The sequence below is a fragment of the Cyprinodon variegatus genome, unplaced genomic scaffold (assembly GCF_000732505.1).
Source record: "Cyprinodon variegatus isolate N-32 unplaced genomic scaffold, C_variegatus-1.0 Scaffold1544, whole genome shotgun sequence".
Lineage (NCBI taxonomy): Eukaryota > Metazoa > Chordata > Actinopteri > Cyprinodontiformes > Cyprinodontidae > Cyprinodon > Cyprinodon variegatus.
This window is the reverse complement of record NW_015151997.1, coordinates 96,896-116,646: the sequence shown is the minus strand read 5'-3', so window position 1 is coordinate 116,646 and position 19,751 is coordinate 96,896. Positions and strand designations below refer to the sequence as shown.

At 38.3% G+C, this 19,751-nt stretch overlaps 1 protein-coding gene across 2 annotated transcripts in view; it reads right to left on the bottom strand.

Annotated features, from left to right (window-relative positions):
• Nucleotides 1-5,979: 5,979 nt before the first annotated feature.
• The window catches only part of LOC107103855, a 29,240-nt gene continuing 15,468 nt past the window's right edge, over nt 5,980-19,751 (bottom strand). Inside the window, exons 2-13 of one of the 2 annotated variants that reach the window (XM_015403690.1) lie at nt 18,245-18,488; nt 14,337-14,487; nt 13,881-14,063; nt 13,423-13,557; nt 12,331-12,525; nt 12,095-12,221; nt 11,843-12,022; nt 11,191-11,291; nt 8,823-9,047; nt 7,346-7,513; nt 7,147-7,202; nt 5,980-6,912 (exon numbers count right to left, since the gene is read on the bottom strand). In XM_015403690.1, coding sequence (XP_015259176.1) covers nt 6,717-6,912; nt 7,147-7,202; nt 7,346-7,513; nt 8,823-9,047; nt 11,191-11,291; nt 11,843-12,022; nt 12,095-12,221; nt 12,331-12,525; nt 13,423-13,557; nt 13,881-14,063; nt 14,337-14,487; nt 18,245-18,468 — 1,941 coding nt within the window. In that variant the 5' untranslated portion in view covers nt 18,469-18,488 and the 3' untranslated portion in view covers nt 5,980-6,716. The remainder of the gene's footprint in view (nt 6,913-7,146; nt 7,203-7,345; nt 7,514-8,822; nt 9,048-11,190; nt 11,292-11,842; nt 12,023-12,094; nt 12,222-12,330; nt 12,526-13,422; nt 13,558-13,880; nt 14,064-14,336; nt 14,488-18,244; nt 18,489-19,751) is intronic. The other variant, XM_015403692.1, reaches the window with a different exon arrangement.

Sequence of the window (19,751 nt, the reverse complement as noted above, 5' to 3'; positions counted from 1 at the left end):
TGCAGATCAGCTGATTGTATCTGTTTGGGACACTCCCTAAACCAATGGTCGGATGACCATTGGTTTAGGGAGTGTCCCCGAGTGTCCCCGACCTCCTCGAAATCTCCTTGATGCCTTCGATGGGGTCTGGTGGCTTGGAAAGAAATTTTTCTTCTGGCTCACATATAGAATCGGCCAAGAATATTTCAATATTCTTTCCTTACTAAATGTCCATAATCCGCTCTCCTGCAGAAAACTACAGTACGTGCTGCGTCTGCCACAGTGGTCCACTGCTGTCTCTGTTCCTCACCCATATGCGCTTGATGTTCAATTATTACGCCTCATGGGGTTCTGTCTGTATATTTTGCCCTTATTTTCCATAATGTTTTGGATCCATATTCTGGATATTCATGCGGAGAAGGTGCACCTTCCACAATTTTTCTAACTCATTAGGATTTCCTGCTGCACCAAAGAATAAAATCCTTTGGACTGGTCTATAGACAATGTAAGCTATAATTCGGTCAGGCCATCACTACCCAGAGACAAATTCATCTGGGGGGATAGGGGATTATATTGCAACACTGTTGACTGTATTTCAACGGTAGTTGTTTGTGATTCAAAACTCTGCCAGCGATGCAGCACACTTGAGTAAACACAACAGCCTGATCACTCAGAGTGAAACTCAAATGCTCTCAACACACACACCCACAACAACATGAACTGAGGCAAATGCAAACAATGAACAACATGAGCAACAACGAAATAGAATAACAAATAAATAAACAACCACATAAACCAAAACAGTGCCCCATTATGCACCTCTTCGTCCCGATGCAACAATATTGTAGTGTGTTGGGTCAGCAGAGGTTAGTTTTCCCAGCAGCATGTTCAGTATTAGAAGCTGCCAGTTAATGTTATCAATCTTTTCCAGTTAATGTATTAAGTTACATGTTTTATTTGTTACTGTTCTTATGTCTGTTGTATCATCAGTTTCTGTTATAATCTGAAGTACTTGTTGTCCCACCAGAGTCTGGAAGGTATGTCCGTTAATGACTTCTCCTCAATGGTTATACAGACAGTGTGTGAGTGGTTCAGTAAAAGAGGAAGCCTTCCGAAGTCTTGCGGTGTACAGAGTAGGGAAGCTACCACTAAACTGAAGTCATCTCTCAGATTAGTTTTATTATAGCATTCAACAAATTCTGTGACATGTTGGTGGTCTTTCCATTTGAGTCACTATCATGAGAGAGGAGTGAGGTGTGACTATAATTGGGCAAAAACGGCAGATTCTGGACTTACGGTATTGATTGCAAAGAAATGTATTATTTTCATTTTTTACTAATTAATGCTAAATTTATTAAATCACCACAAACAAATTAGTTTTAGGTATAAATAATGATCCATTGATTATTCCTTGCTGACCAGACTTTTTACTTCAAGAAACATGTGGAAAACTGTTTTTCTGAGTAGTGTTGCCATATTGTGAGGTGATTAGCAGGGGCAGAGCAGATCTGACCACCCTGTCATTACCTTATCCATACCGGTGCTCTGTCAGAACAGCATACGCTGTCAGATTGGCATACACTTAGGTTTTTATCTAACCTAAATGAATTCCGAATCACAATATAAACCACAATCATGTTTTCTATGGTTTTAAACATGAAAACAAAACATTACAAATTGCAACTCCCGGACACATTTTTTACTACTAAAGTAACTTATTTTGACTAATATGCTTTTAGCTATAGAAGCATCCAGAAAAATACGGTATAATCGGATTATAAGCAGATTTTCTTTTTTAAAAGTTACAAAAACCTGGTGTACACTGTTGCTAAAATTCAATATGGGAATAATTTTCTCTCGCACATGTGCTTGCATGTGTATTAAAACAATGTATGCCAAATTGACAGTGTATGCTTTTCTGACAGCATGATCCATACCATCAGTTCATTTGCCCATGCACAACCAGATATACATCTGGATCATCCTCATTTTGACTTTGTGAAATAGACCTAAATTACGTTTTTCCCTCTCTAAAAATTGCAAGTGTACTAAACTATAATGTAGTAAATTTTTTAATGATGTATTTTCTGAGAAAATAAATGCATTAAAATCCTTGCTGATTTATCACTGGTTTGTGCCCGATCGGTACCGGAAATGGGATCCTATTCTACTTGCGGGGGTTAATTTTTTTGGCTTTGGATGTAAACATAAATCTAGTCTTTTTGAGATTTATTTTTTCCTTTCATTTTAACCTTATGGTATACCGTGCGTAATGTAGAAAATGGTTTAATTATATTTTGCCAGAATATTCTGAGAATGTCCGATGATGACGTCAGACAAGCTGTTAAACGGAGAATATGTAATGAGCATGAAATTGCCTCAGAAAAGTCATACACTTTTTTTTTAAAGATGTGTATTAGCATTCTTTAGTTGTTTAAAGGTATAGTGGATGATGTTCTTTTTTCTGGGTGGATCATCTTAACAAGTGGTCCTCCTAATTGTCAGTCATTCTGTTGATATGTTTCCGTAAGGTGTTCCCTTGTCCTCATCTCCATTTTCACTTACCCATGGTGAGACTGACATAGTGGAAAAATTGCAAATCTTCTTTTAGAAACTAAACTTGTATGAGCAATGCAAACATAAACTTTTAAACAAGGAGAAATTAGCTTGTGCATGCTCTCACATGCACGAGCTAAAACTCTAAATACGAGTTTTCTCACGGAATAAGCATTCCCCTTCGGGAGCAGGTACAGGGTTGTGCATGTCCTTTTTTTTGTAGTGGAGAGGACGTGTCTTTTCAAAAATTCACGAAAATCCTCCATCACTCCTTTAAAGATTAAAAGAAGTACTTAGAAGTACTTTGGTCATGCAGAATGTGCACCGCTGCACACCGGTTAGGTGGCATGACCAAACAGGACGCAGCAGCACGGCTGATACTGCTTAGCTTGACTAACAAATCACAGCACAATGATGATTTTAAACGTCTGACAGACCACTCGCTAATGTTCTCTCGTCCGGTCAACGAAAACCCACATCCATGACCCGACATCTTTTTTTCATCATCAAAGATTTATGTTTACCTTGTCCGTTTTCGTTATTGTCATGGAAAAAAGGAGCGTCAACAAAAAAATGTTTTCACTGTCATCATTGATGAAAACAACACTTCCTTAAAGCCGACCACGTTGTTTTGTTTCCTGATTTACTCTGTCGTAGCTTTGTGTGAACAAAAAATAGAAAATCACTCAGTAGGTCCATCAGAGACATTAGGTGTTGAAAACACAAACTTAGCATGTCCCCTAGACAAGAAAATTCAATGAAAAAATGAGCACCATTAATTTGCAAAGAATACACTATTTATATAGAGAAAGCTTTCAAACCATGTATAGAGGTGCTTTAATATACTGTTAAAATCTTTATCCCTCCTCACATTTGCAGGATCTTCACCTGCTACCTGGTGCACCCCCCCATCCCCACCCCCCTGTTTTCAACTAAATCATCACATACATGTGTTCCTTATCAGAAGACATTTTTAGGTCTGAAATAACATACTTTTTAAATGCTCAAATTCGGTTTCTGCTGTTAAAGCTACAGTGTGTAATTTTCAACGACATCTAACGTCCAGACTGCAGACCGCAGCAACATGAACATCCCCCCCCACCGCTTCTCCCCCCCAACAGTACGGCGAGCGTTACAGGACAAAATGTCTTCTACGACGTCCGCATTACCTACCTTCTCAAGTGATGAGGTTTGTTTACATAGATAATTTTACAGATAGTATTTCATTAGTCTGTGTAGGGTATAGATTTCATGTAGACTTAAGATAATAAATATACCCGTTATTTTTTCTACATCGTTGTGACGTTTTGGCGATCTCGCAATCGCTAGTTTGTTGGCTCTGCGCTGCCGTAGCGCAAAGATGTCTGCCTCCATGGCTGCAAGACCCGCTCCTATGTAATTATAAATAACGAATTCTAAGGCAACGCAAATATTAAGGTTAAGAGGCTGAGCTCGTAGATGATGATAAATAACATAGTTATGTATAATATATTACATTTCTGACTGTATATCCCTGTAATTATTACACACTGTAGCTTTAATACAGTTCCAACCAAGAAAGTGATCTTGAGGAAGAATCCTATTTAGTGATTTACAAATAGAACAAAAGAGAGGAAAGTGCTTTTAATAATTGACAAAACTACCTGCCATAATCGATTTCATATAAACCTAAGTATTAACTCGATCAGCTTCCTCTTCTTTGCAGCTGTAGAGGGGATTGTCTTTCTTTTAAACACTTAAATCTAAATGGCCTATAAATAGACCTCTGAAAGAGAAGGGACCGTTACATAAGATGATCCTCCAAACCTTTCTAGACATTTTAATGCTGCAAATGAATAGTTTTAATATTATATAGTGGAATCTTTCCACTGTTTTGAAACTAAAAGCATCCTCAGTTTGAGATCTGGTGGATTTGTCCCAAGGCATTGGGGTTAAAAGTGCATTGGGAACATTCCTCTGCTAACATCGAATTATTTCCCCTTTAACTGAGTCTTTTGGCTCATCTCAGCTCGTAGAAACAATCAGATCCTTTCATCCTTTTCATTAGGCATGTTCCTCCTCCCTCCGCCTCCATTCCAGATCAAACTCTGAAAGCATGCAGCTATTTGACATTACACAAAAGTCGGTCAATAACTCCATTAATACAGATTCTGTATGGTTTGTCATATAAATCGACATGCTTTATGAAGTTGGGACCTGGGTTTCTGTAGAGACGTCAACTTAAACGATTCTGAAGCCTCAGCCATACCCCTTGAGGATCTAGGATTTTTGAGCAGGTACCAAACCTGCTCAAGGTCTTTGAGACACCACCAAGCCAGCTGGAATACATTTAAGTTGCATTAATTTATAGCCATAAAGCATCCCGTGCTGGTTTAATTGCTGCTGCAGGAAAAGTGCGAATTCCAGTAAGTCAGAGTGGGTTTTTTTTGTCTAAAGAATTTTAAGGACTTTAGGTACCTAAGCAATGCTGATAAACAAAAACTAATTCAATACACAATGAGGAAACTCAGTATTTCCTAGTATCGCATACCTAAAAGGAAATAAAAGCACAGGGCTGCTGGAAGTAATTTTACATAGGGGGTGATGTGAAAATGTTTCTGTTTTTTGGGGGGGACAAAAGACCTATGAGCCTACAGGCCTATTTAAAATACAATAAAAATAAATAAGTAAATAGACTAATAATCATCAACCCTTCGCAGGTTGATGATTTTGTTGATGGTGTTGCTAGTTCTCTGCGTACTGCCTTAAGGCTGATTTATGCTCAGAAACCAGGTCGTCTGCGTATGTGTTATCCGAAAATTATAGGTGACCACAGACAGTAGGCCTCTGATTGGTCAAATCTGCATCCGCTCTACACTATCCATATTTCCTGTTTAGTACCTTACCGGCTTGCTTTGTTTTTGCAACTGCCATTGTGGAAAATGACTTGTGAAGATTGACCAGCTTATACCATATATGAATATGGAATTGTTGATTTCATTGAAATCATCATTTGCCCATAACTTTTGTCGGTCTAAAATAGTCTGAAATAAATTAATAAATGTAATTTTATAATTAATCATTATTTGTTGTCCTTCCTAGCCTTACATGCACCAAAGGAATCAAATCATAATGATTCTTAAATTATCTTGAAATGCTCCAGAGGCATCCTGACCCCTACTTTAGAGCCTATCTTCTGTGGTATGGTATGATGAAGCAGCAGCTTATTAGCAGCTGAGGGGAAGAAGCTGTTGTCAACTCACTATTGGTAAGTTTATAGTATTTAATTTTCAATGTAGTTCATTTGTTCTATCTAGTCTAGTTTTTTCCTATACCAATCTTGCAGACCCATGGAGGTGAAATAACAAGGGAAGAGTCACATAAAAGCAGTTTTTATTTAACTTCATTTCATCATTTACAAATATAATATATATTTTTTTCCATTCAGCATCTTTTTTTTCTCCATTTACAAAAAATAAAAAATGAAATGTTCAACATTGCAGAAAACCCACATTTATGTTTTTATTCATGTCAAAAATGTTTCCATGGTTTAAAAAAAAAATCACTTCAATTTCACCAAAGTATTTGGACCTTCATAGGAACCTAGATGGAATTTTTTTTGCATCATTTGAATTTTGAAAATTCAACATGAAAATATACATATATGTATACATAAATGACACAAAGATTGAAAAAGGAAAGTCCAAAAATGAGATCTGTTTCAGAGGCATCTTTCAGCTGTAACACAACAGAGACAGATGGAAATAATGTAAAGAAAAAAGAAAGAAAAAAAATAAATTCATTCCACTCTTCACATTCCTGAAAGTGTATTCCACAACATCCTATCTATCAAGATTTGAAAGATTCAAACAAGTCTCCTGGGTTTCACTGCTTTTGGTGGAGGGGTTAATTTAACCCATGGAATTTAGCAGGAAACTCCTCTGAAATCAGACGTTTACAGGAGAGACACGTTACCGATTATTAAACTGTTTTAATTTACAAACTGTGGATCAGAGGTTTCTCTGTCTGAAAACATATTAAAATGGATTTGGAATGAGACTCAATGCAGGGGCTGCTTTGGAATGTTCAAACACAAACCACAGGAAGTGGGTTTAGTTCTGGAAGGAATAGAATGGTTTATCAGGAGCATCTCATTTGATCCTGATGGATAACCTTTGACCTAGAGAGAACTTGCCAGGGCTTCAGGTCGGCGGCGGCCCATTGATGTATCTAAGAGTCAGGTGGAGGGACCGTGGCATCCTGTTGCTACGGTGACATGGAGGCTCCATGGTGACCCAAATCAGACTGGCCAGCAGAGCGACTGCTGTGGCCAGGAGAAGGTAGAGGAGTGCTGATGAGGAGGAGGAGGAAGAGGAGGATGGTCTGCTGTCTGTGTGACTGTAAACAGAGCAGAAACAGGTCCTTAGTTTAGATAATTTCCACTTACAATCAGGTTCTGTAAATGATCTAATCTGTTTGCTAAACAGATTAGATCATTTACAGAACCTAAATGTTTGCTTGAATCTTTTCATTTAGCTGAGAATTAATAAAAAAAATGAGCAGCTCCACTTTCTGGTTATGAATATTTGCTCTGTAGCTTCAGGGGCTGCTTAGTGTTTGTGAGTTTCTCACCTCTGCTTAGAGAGAAGCAGCTCCGCTTCTTCACAGCAGGAGAACTCATCTTCATCCTGAATAACACAAAAACATCTGGTAGTAAGTTCTGAGAAAAACCTGTCTAGATACAGAATGTTTGATAAAACAACCACACATTGGTCTTTGAAGGAGGGGTGATGATCCTGCTGATCTATAAATGAAATATTCTGAGACTCACCTGTAAAGCCAGCCTCTGAGGTTGCTTCATGTGATCCGCCAAAGCTTTTCCTTCCAGGTCACAAGATGGTTTTAAAGGGACAGGAAGAGGATGCTGGGTGTTGTCATGACAATGCTGGCTGTTAGGATGAAGATGCAACTGGTTGAATGCATCTGCGCCCTCACAGAACTAAACACACAGATTAAAGCAGAAACATGAGAGGCAAGACAATTTGACTTTATTTATAGTAAAAAAATAAATAAATCACAGTTTTACACTTTTCTAGGTTTGAAAAAAAAAACCCATATATTTTGCAAAATAAAGGATAGATACATTTTCTTCCATAGGATGTCATTTTGGAAAAATAATGTAGTAAATGTTATTGTTTATGAACAAATGATCAAAGAATAAGATCTAAAAAAGAAATGGTGGTCCACCTATTGATCGGTCAGCCGATCGTTCGGCCTCATTTTTTGTTAATTTTGGGAGGTTGCCATCTACCTCTCCAAAGGCCACAATCAATGTATTTAGAATTTATTACTTTAATTTGAGAGCATTGTATCTTGTGCAGTTAGAAATGATCAATTGTTTAATGGTTGTTGTCATCTTTTTTCAACAAAATAGGGATAAAACATTGAAGAGGTAGTTTTTGATCCTATAAAAACTGATTAACAAAAATTTGTATTCATCAGAATTAGATTTAAGGCTTTCTAAAGATTGTTAGATGATAGATGTTTTTGGTTTTTGATAGATGCTCTGGTAGATGTTTAAAGATTGGGAGACTTTTAAATCTAAACCCTTCTTTATACTGAATTGTCTTCCTGACCTGTCATTTTGGTTCCTTGATCTTCATTGTTTTTACAGCATTATTAAGATATATAGAATACACACACACATAAATATACATATATATACATATACACACATATACACACATACACACACACACACCTACACACACACACACACACACACACACACCCACACACACACACACACACACATACATACATACATACATACATACATACATACATACATACAAATACACACACATATACATACATAGAATATGTCTGGTACTAAAAATGTTCAGACTGTAAGGCGCCCAAGGAACAGCTGCAAAAGCCGATCTGGATAAAATCTGAATCTAACTTTAAGTCCAAAATCATCAGAGACTAAAACATTCCAAAAAAATGTACATCCATTTTAAGATCTAAACTTTATCTACATGGTTAAAAACCCATAGGGACACTTAATTTTGACTGTGAGATGAGAATTGAGATGGCTCAGAGATCCACTCAAACAGCTCCTGAACCAAAGTTCAAATGGAGTCTCTGGAACCAGTCACATCAGTGTGGTTCTACACCCAAATTATCCAAATCGACACAAAGAGTCCAGTCCACATTACATTAGCAGACAATTAAGAAATCCAAGTTTCACTGACAGAAAAAAACTGGATACTGAGCATCACAGTGAACTGAAAACAGCAACAGACCTTCTTGTCCGCATCAGTCGGCACCACCTGCAAACCTGAACTCGGGTTGTCTGCAGTGGAGGAGCTCTGGACCCTCAGCCACGCATTGACCCGCCCTCCATTGAACCCCATTGGCTCATTGGCGTCCCCTTCAGTGGTCAAGACAGTCCATTGGCCCTCTGCTTGACTGGTGGTGATGGGTGAGAACAACCCAGGATCTGTTTGGTCTGTCCATTCCCATGGACTCTGTAGAGAAGGGAAAATAAATACCTCTAGGATCAACTCCGTATTTAATCTGCTTGAAATGTTTTCCACATCAGTCACTAAAAGGATTTCATAAACTATCTAACAAATTGACCAGCAAAGTCAAAGTTTTTCTACATGTTGACTTTGGGAAGCAGCTCCAAACAGAACCATGGTTCTGGTTTAGTTTTGTACCAATGACTAATGCATTACTGCAGAAATAATATAAACATTTCACATTATTCTTTGTTAAACTTTAAACTGATGGGTCAGCTTTAAAACAAACTGTACAATCATTTATATCTTTCCATCAAAATACCTGACATTGTATTTGTATCATTCAAGCCTTTTAGAAGCCCTGATTAAAACCTATGGAGCTTTATAACTATCTCTATAGTTATGGTGCTTAGACTTCTGGAGGACATAAGGACCCCTATTTCATAATTTTGCTTCATTGTATTTCTATTCTTCCACTCTGCAGAATCTGTTACTTTAATCTCTAAAGTTATACTCTCTCTGCCTTTTCTCATAGCAGCTTCGCCTCATCTGTTCCTGTTTGGCTGTGACATGACTGTGGAGAGAAATTTCAGCTGTGCTGCTGCCATTGACACCTTTGTTTATAGATGTTTGAGATCGGCCTGTTTTTCCAGAGTAGTCCTGTTTCTCTGACTGTGACTGGCTGGATGTGCTCTCTTCATCCACTGACATGGGAGTTTGCTTGGAGCTCGTCTGCCTGGCTGGAACCTTTACAAAACTTGTAGAACAAACAGCTGCCTGACTCATTTTCTAGATCACCAAGACAGGGATCCTCTCAGGTCCTAAAGTTAACCTGAAATGATCAAACCAGCAAAAGGTAGTGGTTTTCTCTATCTGAATTTAACATTTGGAGGCCATTAAGTATTTTGCTCCTGTGGAGCCTACATGAGTTTGATTGTTATGCCAACACAAGGAAAGAACTGCATCAGTAGTGACCTTAGATAAGCACTGTTTATAACATAAAGAGGAAAAATGTTAGAAGAAAAGCATCTCAGACAGCTGCTAATCTGCCCTGGACTAGATGTCCCTGCAGATTAAGGACAAGGTCAGAGTGGGAAGCCCAGAGAAATTACCAAAATCTCATACTATACAAGCTTCAAATAACAAGTTAAGGGCCATGACCCACCCCAAACCGGTCTGGCAGCTTAAAATAATGAAAGGAGAAAGCTTTTTCTCTCTAGAACAATGTTGCCGTCTCCTAAAATCCATCACGGCCTGGACTCTCTGCTACCCAATAAAACCATGCATTTAATGCAGACCAATTTGTTCATAAAGCATAAAAATGCTTGACAAATTTGTTGAAAATTAGGAGAAAAGTAAATAAAATAGTAAATTAAGTACAAACATATATAACAATGTTAGACAACACAACAACTCACATTATTATGAACATGAGAGACAGAGTCTTTACGAAGCTAAAAAAGCAACAGAAGCAGCTGGTCACTTCACTTAAGAAACCATGTACGAAAAAATGGGTGAAGCAAACCTGATAGATAAGGTGTAGCAAAGAATAACGATCTTTCAAACGAATGTTAAGTTGAACATCATCAGCATAACACTGATTTCAGCTAAATGGAAGCAAAGGTTCTGGGAAATGAATTATAGACCGCTGAGGTGCCTCAGAGCCAATAGACGCTGGAGACAACACAAACTCATTCAAGCTGACGAAAAATGTTGTCTAATAAGTCCCTCATCTTTAAGACAAACAAAATCCTCAAGATGGTAAAATAAAATTCGATAAACCACTGAGCTAAAGGCATCTGCAAAGACCTAAAGAGCCATAAAATTAAGCCCTTAAAATACCAGATTACATGCTATGAAGCTGCAATTCCATGTATAGATAAAAAATTATAAATCAGACTTTGCAATATTCATTTTCTCCAGTATATTTGAGTGGAGGGTTTGGGGATTGTGATGGAGTTTTGAATAATTAAATGGAAAGAATTTGAAGTTCCTTTGAACCTCCTCTGAAGCGGCAACAACCAGAACCACTAAACAGTTTCTGTCAGCTGCAATAACAAGCCATGGTTTGGGTGGCTGAAACGTTGCATAAATAATAAAAAAAAAAGATGAAAAAAATTATCACGAAACCTGAAGTCATGTAACTCACCAGAACTGCTTCCTGGTTTGTGATGTCAGTGCTGATGTCAGAGCGAGAGTCAAAGGAGCTGAGGTAGCTCCACCTCTTGGTGTCCTCTCTCTGACACAGACCTGTAGAGCAGAGGAAATAAAACTCTTGTGGAAGTCTGATGACGCTAATTCTACCCCTCTCAGGGAAAGATTTTGAAACCCAAGGCACCAAAGGAAAAAAAAATGCTGCACAATGATTTAAGAAATAGGACCACGTTGGGATAAAGTATCCAGTTCTTTAGAACTGCAAATAAACATGGTTTTAGCAGAGGCGACCCTCAGGCCGGTCTTAAATATGCTTCAGACTTCCTGTAAGGGTTCCAGGAGGAAGGGCAAGAACTATAAAGTTACTATAAATCCCTTTGGCCAAGGGACCCTTATGGATCCTCCAGGTCGAGCTTAAGAAAAATCCCATTATCTTCATGAGCTGATGTTGGACGGATAGATCCCAGCTAAGTAGAGTTAAAATTACTGACTGTAAAGTTTATTTTACTGTATCTGGAGAACTTTTCTAATAAGGATTTTTTCCACTAAACAAGCAGCTCCTGTAGTTGGTGAACCTACTGGAATATTAAGCTTAAAAATACTCCAAGTTTGATGGATTTTGGGTTGTGAAGAGACTAGCTTCTTACCGTTGGAGGCACTAAAGTAGGAAGAGTCCGCATCATCATGGGAGACTGACCGGCCAATGTCCACTGAGGGGTCCCACTCCAACCCCATGAGCTCCTGGGCAGGGTAGGACGGAAATGGTGGGGATGGTGAGGGTGGAAGGGAGTGCCGGATTGGTACACAGTTCACAGACTGTCTGAAATCTGCAATAAAACAGTTTTAGGAATCATCCCATCAACCACCAAGCATTTACAGTCTCTAGGGAGAAGGCTAACCGTTGAGATGGGGTGGAACTGAAGAGATGTCCGGATCATATTTCTGGAGTAGTCCGTCTTCTTGCATCAATTCTGAAGGAGACCCAGAGTCTGTTCTCTGGGACAGAACGCAGTCATTATCAAACACCTGGGAGAACAAAGACCATCATCAACTACTCCAATACCCCAAGTGTGTCAGGAACCTTTAGATACACAGCTTGGAGAGAACAACATGAGATATTAAATAAACTGTATACCAGTCTCATGCTGAGGAGCCGAGTGTGCGTCCGGGCGATGTTGTTGTAGACATGGCTGCAGCGACGCAGCAGCTCAAGCAGGCGGCTCTCCACATGTTGAGCGTCAGCAGACTCGCTGCGCTGGAGCAACTCCTCGCCACGCTGCAGCAGGTTGTTCACACGACCGGAGTTTTCACACACAGAGTGCTGAAAAGACTGAGAATACACAGAAGTTATTAAAACTCCAGCCACCCCTGGTAGAAAATTACACAGAGATAAGAGCATGTACAGTTTCAATTTAAGACAAATAATCCCAACTCATGATGCTGTCATTACCATGTTCTATATTGGTAGGATTTAGAAAAATACACATCATCCTTCAACCACAAAGAGAATAAATTGGATGGAATGGACTTCTTTTTGGATTTTCAAAAAAAAATATTAACAGTTTTTGACAGTACATTGGGCAAAAGTCTGGTTAAGCCTGTTTGGTTTTGCTGCGAGTCAGAAAACTGAGGATTTGCAGAAATACATTCTCCCACAATTTGCCAAAGTAATCTAATCTAAGCCTTGTTATTCAAGGAATAGGGCTAACAGCACATTTTAAAAGATGACTCTAGACGGCAGGCTTGTTAAGATCAGAACATCATATAGACGCACTATAACTTCTCATGCCCAAGGACTCTTATTTTGTCACAAACCACAGAGAGGTTTGAAGTTTCTTCCTGTTTCCTCTCCACTGACACTACAAGCGTGCTTGGTCTGAGGGATTGTTTCCGAGTCAATGAGTCGATACAATCAGCTGGTTTTCCTTAGATTGAATACTTTGAACCATTCTGACTATATGATCTGGTTGAATTGTCTCTGTAAAGTGCCTTGAGATGACATATTGTGAAATGGCGCTATATAAAAAACTGAATTGAATACATCTACAACATTTTCTTGCCAGATAGAGGAGTTCAGTCATATTGTAAGGATTTCAGACATTAGTTGAGATAAGGTGAATGTTCTGAGGCTTTGTAAAGGAACATAGCTAGTTATCTAAACTCTGTCTTTAAAAACATCTTTGTTGTTTTTCTCCCACAACAATAATGGAATTCAAATGGAATTCACCTGAAGCCGTCTCAATTTCTCACAGTTGTTTCCACTCATGTGATCTATCTCTGTGAGACGAGTGTCCATGTCGGCCAACCAGAGTGCAAGCTCCTCTCTCTCTGCTTCAAAATCCTCCCACTCTGATACCAACGACTGGCGAAGAGAAGAGAAAACCCCCCACCAAAAATCATTAAAAAAAAAAGGAATTTCAAATGTATGAATTTAATCCTGAAACGGCCACCGGGTTGACTTTTAGTTTGAATTTTTATTTATATATAAGAAATATAAAAAATTAAGACCTAAATAAGGGATGTATTCCAACTAAGCATCATACTAATATGAACTGATCAAAATTATGATTCAGCACTATGGTAGAGGTAAATGTGTTCCAGTTGAAACTTTATAAAATGTTTGCAGCTTCAGAACCCCAGATTGTTTACTCTTTAGTTTAAACACATTAGATTTTAATTTCCAACCTGTAGTCGTCTTGTAATGGTTTCCAGTTTGGCATCAACATCTTCCCATCGCTGGCCACATTCCCTAGCCGACGCTAGCAGCCGAGCCTGCATCGTACCCTGAAAGAGCCGGGTTAAGATCCGGTTCCTTCTGGTCAGGCTGTCCAGCTGGATGAATTGACATCCCGCCTCACATCGCAACCTCTGAACATGGTCACAAAATGCTTAAAAGTTGCTCAAAAGTTGCATTGTTACATCCATTTTGTTTTAATAGAAATATTCTCATGCAAACTCTGTATTTTTTAAATGGATAAAGTTTGAGGCATAAGTTTTATTAAAAAAAATGTTTTTTTAATAAAATAATTTATTGTACATGGCAGATTCTCTGATCCAAAAGTTTTAAGAAGATTCTTAAAGAACTGATAAACACATAAAAGACAAAAACTAAAGCAAGTGCTGTAGCTTGTTTCTCCTCACCTCAAACCTCCTCAGCTCCTCTTTGCAGGCACTGTAGGTTACCTGCTCGAGGTTTAAAGTGGTGACTGCCTGCTCAGCCAATTGCAGCCAAGCATCTAGGTGGGTGTGTTCTATCATAAACTCATGCCAGAGCAGCCACTTCCTTTCCAACCTGCAGAGAAGAGGACCAATGAAAACTCAAGCCCTGTGAAATAAATGGAAAGCATTTTAAAGGCTCCAACTATGAGGAGAGAAATGACTCACAGCAAATGTTATAACACCAACACACAAGAAATGTGCTAACCTGAGTCCTTCCCTCTATCATGTTAACCAGTTGGTTGCTATTTCGAGCCCTTGAACAGTGTGCTTCAGTAATTTTGATCTTGGGCAAGAAAATTCACTCGACTTGCCTAATTTTTTGTCATCAGAGGGCCAGGTGGTGCTGATTGCATAATGCTCCAACACAGCTATGGCTGGCAAGTGATGTCTGCTTGAATCGTTGAATGAATTAATGTAGTACACTTTGGCCCTCTGGGGTCCATGGACGAGCTATACAAGAGCATGCATTTGTTTTATATTGTTCTTTAAACTCCCGTAATGGGTACTGTTGCCTCTTAATCATCTATATATTGAAGTCAGGTTTAGGCCAACAAAGAGACAGCATAAAAACATGAAAACAACCTGAAGAAAAGGATTTGGAACAATTGATCTACATTATGCAGATAAAACCCTTTTCTTGCTCAGACTAAAACTGTTTACTGTAGGGGACCAAACAGAGAAGGTGTAGTCTTTAACTGTGAAGTTGTGGCATTATAATTCTCAAATCATCTGCAGATGGTTGCTCATACTGTACCAAGCCTGCTTCAGCTAGAGGTTTCTTCCTGTTAAAATGCAGTTTTCCACTCTACTGTCGCTACAAACATGCTTGCTGTGAGTGATTGGCTCTTGAGTCAAATAGTCGACGCAATCAGCTGGTTTTTCTTACAGAGAAAACTTAGACTCTTAGAACATAGAAAACCGGACTATGATCTTGTTAAATTGTCTTTGTAAAGTGCCTCGAGATAAACAGTGTTGAGAATTGACACTATATGAATAAACTTAATTGAATTGAACATTGAAAATACATTTCTCAGTTAAGTCTTAGATTTTAATCTGTTTTGGAGAATGAACATTCCTGTTGAGGAAAAGTTTTATCACTTGTTTTTTTTTATTGATCTACTGTTTTTAAATGGATCTGGCCTCTAACCGAAAATGTTTGATTGGATCTAAAATTATTTACAGGCTCTGACATCCAGTGAAGTGGGTGCCATGAAAAGGTATGAGTTAATTTCAATATGTTTAAAACAGAGTTCTCTTTGTAAAAGCAACTGGGGTCATTTCTGCATTTTTTACAGGGTATAGTGGTCTTTAATATGCTGATAACAATGTTTATATATGTCTTATTTATTGTGTATAAATAAATTCCTTGCAGGTTTACGTGTTTCTAAGGACTGGATCACACCAGTGATCTGACTTTTTCAACCACAATCTGATTTTTTTTTTCCATGTCAAACTGACGGTGTATTAAGGCTGTGACAGAGCAGGGTGGGTATATCTGTTCAGATTTTTTTCCACTTCAATTTCCCACATTTGGCTTGAACAGATTATTAAGGGTTATTACAATGAATGAGTCAAAAAATACTGCCACAGCTATAAAGCAAAGCCCCATATTATGAATCTGTTCAGCATCTCAAACCAGAATAAATAGAGAATTTTTAAAGGCCTTTATTAATAACATAATGGGAACCACATTTATAGAAAAGGAATACACAGAATTCAAGGGTGTGATTCCAAGAAAGGCTAAAAACAAACCACTGTACTTTGTTTTCCAATTTCTAAGACATTACATTTACCATCCATATAGATTTATTAATTCAAAATGTCTGAGGTTGCAGTGAGTTCCAGGCTTTATAGGCTAGCCCAACAAAAGCTGTGTTATGGCTTAGAATACATGCAAATTGAACTGAAAACAAGTCAAACCCTTTTTAAAGGGGAGCCTATGAGGTCATTGTTGGCCAGAAAATTAATCCGAAACTGGTCCATGCCTGTGTAATGGGGAGTTGTTAGGGTTGTTGTTGGCCTGGCTTAACGCCGCAATGTTTTGCCACCTGCATGGCGATGAGGATTCAGATGATAGCGGGAAGAATTGAACTCTTACGCCACGTTATAGTTTTTGAGAGCTAAAACCTGAGTCCTTCTCCTCTGTTTAAGGTTGTTTTTTCCCTCTTAACATAAATGACTTCCTCCACACCCACACCAAGGTTTGACCTCTGTAATTGCAAACAAAGGCTACTGTACCAAATCTTAACATTGATTTTCTCAGGTGTTCAAATACGTATTTGCAGTTGTATCATACAAATAAATAGTTTGATAAAAAAAAATCATATATTGTGAATTCTGGATTTTCTTTTTTAGATTATGCCTCTCCAAATGCATATGCACCTACAATGACAATTTCAGACCTCTCCATGATTTCTAAGTGGGAGAACTTGCAAAATTGGGTGTTCAAATGCTTAATTTCCTCACTGTACTGTATATATAAATACACATTAAAATAAATACAGAATAAGTTTGGTATCTGCCTAGGCAGAAGTTCAACTGAAGAAACTAATTGCTCTTCTACATCCACCTTCGACAAAGCCAATCAGCTTTGATCCCCCCCTCCACGAAAACCAATTGGCATCCAAAGTTCATCAAAAGGCCTCAAATCTGTACTTGTCTGCTCCTATGCACAGGCCATGGATGCGCTGTGTGACTTCATTCAGATGACACCAGCCCCTCCTCCACCATCGTAGCTAAAGCTTCATCAGAGTTCATTCCTCCTGGACTCTTACTGCATTCCGTCTCATCTCAACTGGTCAGGCAGAAGATAGCCATGTTGAGCCTGGTTCTGCCCGAGGTTTCTTCCCAAAGGGGAGTTTTTCCTCTCCACTGTCGCTTCATGCTTGCTCATCATGGACAGGTTCTCTCAACCTGTGTTATCCAACTGGACTTCCATCTTCCAGATCCCTAAGTGAAGCCCAAGTTTCAGGTCACGCAATCCACTTGATCTCCCCATAAAGCTCAGCGTACCATCTCGCTAACAGGCAGTCTACAGACTGACCAACTTCATCTATCTCCACTCCAACACCAGTTTCAGGCTTGGGGGAAACAGCCCTATTCTTTGCGCCTGTTCGTGCATATCTATCAAGATTAAGTGCTATGTTTCCTGCCAAGGTCTGGGCGCCAAAGACAAAGTAATTGTATAAATACATTTCTCCTAATTGTGTTTTCTCTTCGTGTGAGTTTTTTTTAGATTGAAATACTTGTAGGAGCCATTTTGTTTGTTGAAGTAGAACATAATCTGAGAAAAAAAATAAGATGTGCTGATAACATTAGCTTTCCTAAGGAATTTAGCCTTAATACTCAAATAAGCATTAAGCTAACCAATAGCTTTCTGTCTTTTGAGCTGTAGTTCATTGTAAGAGTTATATACAGATAAATTTTTCAGTATGTAATAAAGCTAACATTAAATTGTGAACGTGATTTATTCAAACAATTGCTTTGATGTAATCTTGTCATGTAGGTTGCTAGGCTGGGCTCATTTGGGGTCACTAGAGGAAGGGCAGTATCCACTACTTTGGATGGTATAAATTAGAGGGGTATTCGAAAATCAAATCTTCTATACACCAGTAAAACAGAATCATTACTGTTTGTGTTGTTTGCACTTTAACTGTTTTTAGAGCAGCAGAGATCCAAGTGGAAGAACAAAGATACACAATCATTCAGTTTTGCATAATAGTTCACCTTTAAGTCTTTGACATATTTTTAAATGCTTCAAGTATCTTTATTATAAGTTAAGGGGGTATTTATGGAAAGTTCTGCAGAAACACAAATAGAAATCCACTCACGGTCCATATCTCAGCTGGTCTACACCCTGGCTCCAGCTGCTGTCAACCTCATACATCTTTTCCCTTAAAGGAGAAGAGCTGAAAAGATTAGGGTGATGATGAATCAGATCTGGGAGAAGCTCTTGGTCCAGGGCATCATCTCCTGTTTCCACATTGCCATTATCAGCACTACAAAGGGTATCTCCACGGTGTTCTGAAGAGGTTGGGTTTAATCCAGACATCATCGCTATCCCCTTTAATCTACCTGAAAGAACACAAGCAGAAAAATGTCAATTCAATGATCAATTTGAAATGAGCAAAGAACTTTGAGTCAAATACCTTCCTGCACATAACAGAACAGCGATTTGCTTTAAAAAATGGAAAACTCAGTATTACTTTATAAAAATATATTTTATTAGTAGCCATACATCTTGGCTATATGGAAGCATTAATTCAAGGCACTAACTCCTAATGGGTCAGTTTTAAGAGCTAGAAGCAGAAAACCATATAAAAAAGCTTAATGCAAGTGACAGTAAATGTTGGAATGTAATGTTCAACCACAATATACAGCCTATTATTCTGTTATTAATTGTCCAAATTGGTACCATATGTGAGTCTCTGTGTACCCAAAATGGTAGCCAACACTTTAATAGTTTTTAAGATATGGCACATTAAATATTTCCAATAAACTTCAAACTTTCTGCACGTGCACTAAACACATTATTTAGATCTAATGCATTCTATACATTAAGATAAAGTAATTGGACAGTCTACCAAAAACACCCATCCCAAATCTGGGTCAAGAAACTAGTACCAAGAATATATCCAATGACTATTCTATAAGTTGGGTGAAATGTATGGGGCATATAAGGTTGGAATATGGAGGTGTTTACTGCAGACTAACCATGTTTTTGTATGTGAAAAGGAGGCACTGTAATGTGCATGACGAAACAATTTTTGCCCTTAATAACATTTTGGATTGACCAAGAGAGCTGTATATGTTCAACAAGAAAATTTATCATCACAACTACAACTTGCATAATAACTGTGCACACAGTTTAGAGTCATCATAGACGCACAAGAAGCAGAGTATAGAGAGCAGGGGGGCAACTCTGTAGGCATTTTGTGGGAGCAATTACTTGATCATGAATCTGAACAAAACAAAGGGTATGACAGGTACACCTCTGCCATCATCTGCTGGGGTAACAGCATCAGAGCAAGTGGCTTAAATAAGCTCAACCAGCTGAAAAATGTCCTAGAAACTACTCTAGAATCTCTGGATATGATTTCATAAAGAAAATGGCCAACCATGAACATCCTCTTCAGAAGACTGTGGAAGAAATACAGTGTCTCCAGTCAAAGGCTTCTCCAGATCCAGTGGAAGTAAAACCGCTACAGAGGATCCTTCCTGCCTACAGCTATCAACATCTACAGTGACTTGTTGTTTTATGTCAACATTTATTTTCCCTTTGGATCAATAGAGTATTGTAAAAAAAATATATATATATAATTTTATAATACTAAATTG